This window comes from Ornithodoros turicata, chromosome 8 (assembly GCF_037126465.1).
Source record: "Ornithodoros turicata isolate Travis chromosome 8, ASM3712646v1, whole genome shotgun sequence".
In the NCBI taxonomy this organism is placed as follows: domain Eukaryota; kingdom Metazoa; phylum Arthropoda; class Arachnida; order Ixodida; family Argasidae; genus Ornithodoros; species Ornithodoros turicata.
This window is the reverse complement of record NC_088208.1, coordinates 7345048-7352086: the sequence shown is the minus strand read 5'-3', so window position 1 is coordinate 7352086 and position 7039 is coordinate 7345048. Positions and strand designations below refer to the sequence as shown.

At 46.3% G+C, this 7039-nt stretch overlaps 1 protein-coding gene across 1 annotated transcript; it reads right to left on the bottom strand.

Moving 5' to 3' along the window:
- Positions 1–393: 393 nt before the first annotated feature.
- LOC135366383 (photoreceptor-specific nuclear receptor-like) lies at positions 394–6580 on the bottom strand. Its single transcript, XM_064599064.1, has 4 exons — positions 6577–6580; positions 5660–5827; positions 3612–3758; positions 394–867 (listed from the first exon to the last, which is right to left on the bottom strand). Exons 1-4 carry the CDS (start codon positions 6578–6580, stop codon positions 617–619), a joined length of 570 nt encoding a protein of 189 aa, XP_064455134.1. The 3' UTR covers positions 394–616.
- Positions 6581–7039: the final 459 nt, after the last annotated feature.

Here is a 7039-nt window from a genome sequence, read left to right as displayed (position 1 = left end):
TCATTGGGTCAATCTTCTACCGTTGATAACTAAAAAGGTAATTGACGAAAGTTAATTAATGCATCATCACCCAAGCTTGCATGAGCCATCTTAAGGTGAGCCTTTAGGCGTAGAGTATATTGCCATTGGTTAAAACTGGGAAAAAGTCATTTCTCTATTTTTAAAAATTACTTCTATAGTAGACACCCTGTATATACCAGCATTCGCGTGACAAAAATGTCAAGCTGTTACATATTAAAAAGAAGAAGAAGGAAAAAAGAAAAACAAAGCATTTATGGTAAGACAACAGGATAATGTGACAAGGGGGAACGTGATATATTCATAATATCAATAAAACATGTATTCCACTTGCCCTATGACAGCCTCTGTGGCAATTTGTCACCCGTCTCGGAAGGCAGACCGCCCTCTCTTTCTTGTTTTGTTTTCCTTTCTTTCCATGAACGATACCCCCCCTCATGAGAGCCAGCATTATCTAATAATAATGAAACAGCGATGTCACATGGACGAGAGCTGGAGTTTGCAGGTCCCTTCCAGTTCTTTCTCCGACCGTTCGCACCACTCCGCACTGCACGCTGGCCCTACCAGGCCTTCGTATCCATGCTTGCAACCTTGAAATTTATAAAGTTTGCAGAACGTCGCATAAGATCCTCTCAATAGGCACGGGTCCGATGGTAGAGCGGAAGAAGGCGTCTTCGATAAAGCGGCTGGCGACGCTTCTTAAAGAAGTCAGTAACAACAGAAGGCGGGCGCCGCGTATTCCTGAACCCGCAGTGCTGGACTGCTTCTGCTCTTCGTGCTCCATGAGTGCGGTCAATGTGTGCTCCTGGACTCTCTCAACGTGACTCGCATCGCGTAGTCCAGGTGTTTCTGAAAAAGGACGCAAAGAAGAGTTTGTGTAATAAAGCATTGATGCGAGCATCCATGCAAACGTAAGTAGGTTATGTATAGAGTAAGCTTGAAAATGTAGCTGCGACACGACGTCGTCAGTAAGTCTCAGCCTGGGAGAAAATAAACATGAACTGGAAAACACAGCCTCTAATTATTGGCCTGCCCCTCGAAAACCCCCGTGGGCGGATGCGCCGAAAACTCAGCGCGGATGATAGATGGCGCCACAGGAACCGCGGGCGCAGAAGCGCTTATGGCAGGGTCCTTGGCAAGGTATTCAACGTGACTCCTACCCTTCTCCCGTATACAGCTTTACATCGCTAACATGTACCTCACAAACTTAGCAACCCCCGATTTCAACAGTTGGCATTGTAATGAAGACACATACACACACACACACACACACACAAGGACATCAAGTGCTAGTTCACTGTATGCACGGAAAACCCCCGTGACGTTCCTGGCCGTTTCCCTCCCTTCACACATGATAGGGTTATCGCTTGGGATTCGAAGAGAGATGGGGGCGTACGCTTTTTTGCGGCAATTTTGACATATGAAAATTTCCACAAAAAGGCGTGCGCCTCCCTCTGTCTTCCAATCACAAGCGATAACCCTATCATTCGTGGCAATGGTTGGCGCACAGTGTGCTATGCGGTGAAGTTGTGTTTTTAGAGTGTAGGTCGAGTAATGTCAGCAGTGTGTCGCTTTCAGTGCCTTCTCGCTTCACACAGACGAAGCGCTCGCTTGGCATTAATTCGTTTGAGTGAAATCTGCGCAGTTTTGGAACGAGATACTTCGTACACATGTTCCTGACATCCCAAGGATTACGGATATATCACAACCCTTGTGGTGATTTTGCTACGGAGTCCTACATTAAGGCAAATGTTTGAGGCGAGTTTGGGAAGTTGCAAATGAGGCACAGTTTGCTGTGAAGTGGACCCGGGACCGAAAATCTGCTAGAGTGCACGCATGTGCGCTTCCACATCGTCTCGCCCGTCAGACTAGTCCGCCATTTTGAGCGCCGAGTAACTCTAGCCGTTCGAAAATTACAGTCAAAGGTGGCTACTCTGGAGTCACGTGATGCTAAAGGCTCTGACGTTTTACCCAACTCCTGGCTACTCGGGTAGGATAAGAAAACCCAGCCAATATGGAGCTCTGTTTTCTGCTCCTCGCATTCTGGTTTCGGTTTGCTATTGTCATCGTTTACGAATTAATTGCTGGCACAAAATGAGTGCGAATATGGTATTCGGCATCGATGGGGTGGTTCATGTTCGGTATGATGCTCACCTATTTTTTTTTTTTTTCGAATCCTTGGGAAATCTCCCTTTAATGGATCTGAGGAAAGTTCAGGGAACACACCAAGACGGCGCATGTGTCGCAGGGATTCGAACCCAGGTAACCTCCCACTCTCGTGGGGTGATCATCTTACTCGCTATACTACGGGAGCTGATTGCTTGTGATTGGAAAAGGAAATGTAACAACCGCTTCGCAGTCTGAACTCCGTCCTACCCCGGCACCTGCAACATGTCGCCACAGAATTAGACTGTTACACCGCAAGTGGCAATGTATTCCAATTAATTTAGTTTGAGTTCTCGCACCAGCAGTAAGCTCGTTAGGAAACGAAATATACGCGGATCGTTCTGTGCGAGTTCAGACTGTAGCGGGGTTGTAGAGCATAATGCAAGAGCAAGAAATCGCCCACGCTATACCCCTAAGAGAGAAAAATCAAAGTGAAACGTGAGTGTTTGCCTTCGCAAACGCTACTGTGCGCGATTGCTCGTGGCATTATTGGAATCCACCAATTTTATGAAACTAATGACCGGAAACGTTTCGGTTTTAGGCACGGCTAAGTGCAGCCAGGTTGCCTTTTCTCGTACGTCAGCCCTGGAGAAATTAAAATTAACGATAATCCCAATACTTATTAAAGGTACTGTAAAGCAGCAGGCATACAATTTTATACTGCTGGCTCATTTGACAGCCTGGGTGCTCAGTATACAAACGCCACAAATTTCGTTCAAATCCACCTCGTAGTTCATTGGGAAATTCAGATTTAATATTACGGGCAACCCTGTGTCTAGGACCCGACACGAATTCCGCAGTTCCCCCTTGTAGGGCGGCGAACATAAACATGCCAATAACAATTGGAGTGTACAGCGGCATCTGTGGATCGCTACCATCACCACGTCGGCTTGCCTGACGTGGTGCATTTTTGCGTGGGTGACTCTCATGGTGTTTCTGGTGACAGTTTGTTACTCATTTCCACGATGTAGCAATGTTCTTGCATTTTGAGATAATATATGTCCAGAACTATCTCCTTTGAACAAACTTTTCAAAGGGAGTTCTTCAAGTCGGCTACTGAGCCCATGGCTTAGCCGACACAAGGTTAGAGACATGTAACACTGTTGCTCGACGAATAGGCGATTGTTTTCCACCAGGCGTCACCCCTCGTCTTTTCACCGCAATTTCAGTCGTGATTAAAAAATATTTAGAGTTTTCTGTCGCACATAAAATTTGCAGTGTGAATTTCTTTCGGAATACGCTTTCAAATGCCGCTGCCAATATTAACACCTTGCTTGCTGCTTTATAGTGCATTTAAGATTATATGCGAGTTTCCTGGTCGCAATACGTTTTACCTGTATGACAGTGTTTTTAATATAGATACGCACAAACACTAGCATACAACACAGGACGCGGCGATATAGATACCGCCGGTAAGGGCGGCTTACCCGGTCTGAAGAGTGCCAATGCCTTGAGACATGAGAATTCGGTGTGGTCAGTCTGGAGAGATGCTAAATGGGACATGGTCTCTCGCATGACGTGCAACGATGTTGCGTGATGAACAGCCACGTTCCCGGCGTCGTCACTGCACCCCCCTGCAAACGGGAATACACTTGTCAATACAGATCGTTACCAACAGTTGTGGAACACATAGTCCAATATGGGCTTTCACAAGAGACTTCGTTGTCGGACATTGGGATTCTCCTGCAAGAAAATATTATGAGTCTGTGCTCGAGAGGTACACAGCGCAAAATTTAACTTCAAATAGAAGAGTTTTCTCGCGAGGGGAACTTAAAGGGACGGTCCATTCCTTGCCAGTCGATTCCGAAACTATGATGTCATTTTATTCGTCGTTGACCACAGACCACAGTATCGAAAAACGCACGCTAGATAGAGGCGTAGTTTGATTGTTATTCGATCGAATACATGACAAAAGCGGACACCACATGTTGAGAGTGTGCTGAAATAGACGACCCTACGTTTACAAAACACGTGACGTCACGAGAAGACCGGTTCGAGGCTATATTTTGCTCTGGTTGGCAAGAAGCGGGAAAAACGCGTCGGCTGATAGGCTGATAAGGCTGATAGCACCCACCAGCATGCTTTGCGCGGCGGCGAAACATAATCGGTGACGTAGGGGCTCGGGTCGTCTATTACCTATATCGCGGTCCTGCGACCGTGGTCCAGTGACCGTGCCTATATAAAAAAAGGGCAGAAACTTCATTCCGTACACCTCCAATCCGAGCACGGCTTTGAGAAAAGGGATGCCTCGGGTGTCTGGGCGGGGTCTTTATCCTCTGAGCGCCGCCATCTCATTCTTAGCATTAGGAACTGACGTAACGCTGATGTCGTGGCCGCCGGAGCCTCTGCCGCTGCGGAAGCAGGGCCGAACCCAACGGAACTTCCGCGTCACGTGGCATGCGACTTGTGCTTCCGTCCCTTCCGGTTTCGCTAACATGGCGAAAGCACACGTTACAAGTGTTGCACCAATGCCTGCTGGTATTTGATCTTACACGCTAGCGCTTTTACTCCTCGATGTGAGTGACTAATCAACGAGCACGTCATGCCCAGACTCAACGAGTGAAAGCTCGGACGATGAGGATTAAGGCGTTTACAAACGTGCCTCCGCGTTGTTCTCCTCCGGAGAAGGGGAAGATTTGCGTCCCGTTGCTAGGAGACGCAGCCGCGCCTTACTCAAGATGGCGGGCTCGCTCGACCGGCGTGGCTCAGTGTCGCTCCCCCTGTTTAGTCACTCTAGTGGAGCCGCTGATGCTCAAAATTTACCATTGGAATTCAACATGAGATGGCCTTGCAATGTGAATATGGGGTCCGAGGACAAAGGGTTTAGTTAAAGTATTAGTATTTCAGGGCGATAAACCACACACTTCAAACGGGTAACGACATTTCGGAGTTACACACGCCAACGAGTACAGAGCGCATTCAGGCACCCTATGTTTTCAAACTGGGTGCTGTACACTGGGATTGGTTTTGGCGATCGGAAAACATTTAGGTTGATTGATTGATTATCGCTAGGCTGCGACTTGATTTAGAAACTGGTCCGTTGTTGAACTGGCGACAAGTTTGTAATCGTATTTTCGACGTCTATGTTATTAAGAGGCTACTATAATGATAAATCAACAAACTAGTTTATCGCCAGCAACGCGTTGTACGACAGACGAAGACAACATCAAACAAATAATAATTAAATTAACTATAATTAATTAAACTACTTAGCCAATTCTACGTCGAAAGAGAGAGTAGAAAAAACACACTGTCAATGAGCATGCGATGAGGGAATCGGAAACCTAATGTCAAATGCTGCCTCTAGCACGAAAGTCTCGTTTCTAATAAACTTTATGCTCCTAACCGTTTAACATTACGTAACCCGTACTACTTAAAATAAAGACGACGTCCGCAGCACAGGACTTCGATAGCATAGTTATAAATTTCTTAACAGAAATCTCGTAGCGAAATGGAGGTTTTTTGTTATACGTACCTTCAAGAAGAGGAAATCCCCATTGCGTAGCGCTAAGCAGAAAAACGTCACTCCAGGATGCCTCGAGTAGAAGAACCTGGTCTCTGCAGCAGAGATGAACGTAGGCAGGAAGACCACGAATCCAGCGCACTGTGCAGAAGAGTAGCTTGGCCGCTGTCTCTTGAGTTCCTGGAACGCGGAGACACCGAGCAATTTTCTAGCTTCTTTCCGCGACTGAGAGTTCAAAAGTAACGCTCGCGGCCATCAGCAGAAATGTCGGACATAGTGTCGTTCATCTATAATGACGACGCCTGTTGCAGTTTAAAAATGTAAACGAGCCATTTCTATCACTTTGGAGCGGAAGCCGAAATCATTCAATGACAAAACATCTAAAAAAATAATAAAAAAGAAGACTACTACAAATGTAAAGGTTCTCCGCTTTCCAAGTTTTGATTGTACTTACTATGAACAACTGAGCTACAAAATCATGCGGAGGACGCATTTGATATAAGTGAGGCAGGGGGAGCCTGACGGGGCATAAATGGTGACGTCACACCTTCAATTATGTCGATCGGGTTTCTCCACTCGCTGTGTCCAAACACGTCCAAGCGATGGCAAAAAAAAAAAAAACTTGAAGGAGCGCTAAAGTGCAAAAAATGTCTCCTTGCGGAATCAAACATACCGTTACCTTGATAGCAATTCAAAAGGAACGAAATTCATACATTGCGTCATTCGTGATTTGTGATCGATAGAAAAAAAAAAAAAAAAAAAAACGTAATGTACGCTTTCTCCTTTTTCCCCTTCCCGAGAAGGAGGGCAATGCGCAGTGTCCCGTCATTGGTTTAATCAAACAATTGAGATTGGACCTAGAGAACGGCGCGGATCGCATTCTTGGACCCAGGCCCGGACAGAGCCCGGCCTTCCTTTGATTTACCCACCCATGACCAGCCTGACGGCTCCGTACCTGGCCCGGCCCAAGCCTAAGCACGAAGAATTTTTAGGCTTCCCAGCCCAGGCCGAGGCCGAGCCCTACAAATTTCGAGGTTACCCGGCCTGGCCGAGCTCGGCCCAATGTAGCGAGCTGTAAAAGATGACCATGGCTGACTGACAGTGGGGTAACACAAGTCACCGCTTGGATAACGCTCAGAAATGCGAACCGTTCTTTTCCCATAGTAACTGTTTTTTTTTTCTTTCCACGTGCCATTAGACTACGGAATTGTTTACCCTCAACCATCACCTCTGTTGTAAATCGTACATCATTCAAAACCGCTCTCCGCTCTTTTTTTTCTTCTTTGTAGTATTACCAATCAATGCTATTCTTGTCGTGCAACTAGTTGTCAGTGACATTATATTACTTTTCCAGTGTTAATGCATTTCCTGTCTTTTTTTTTTGTTACTATA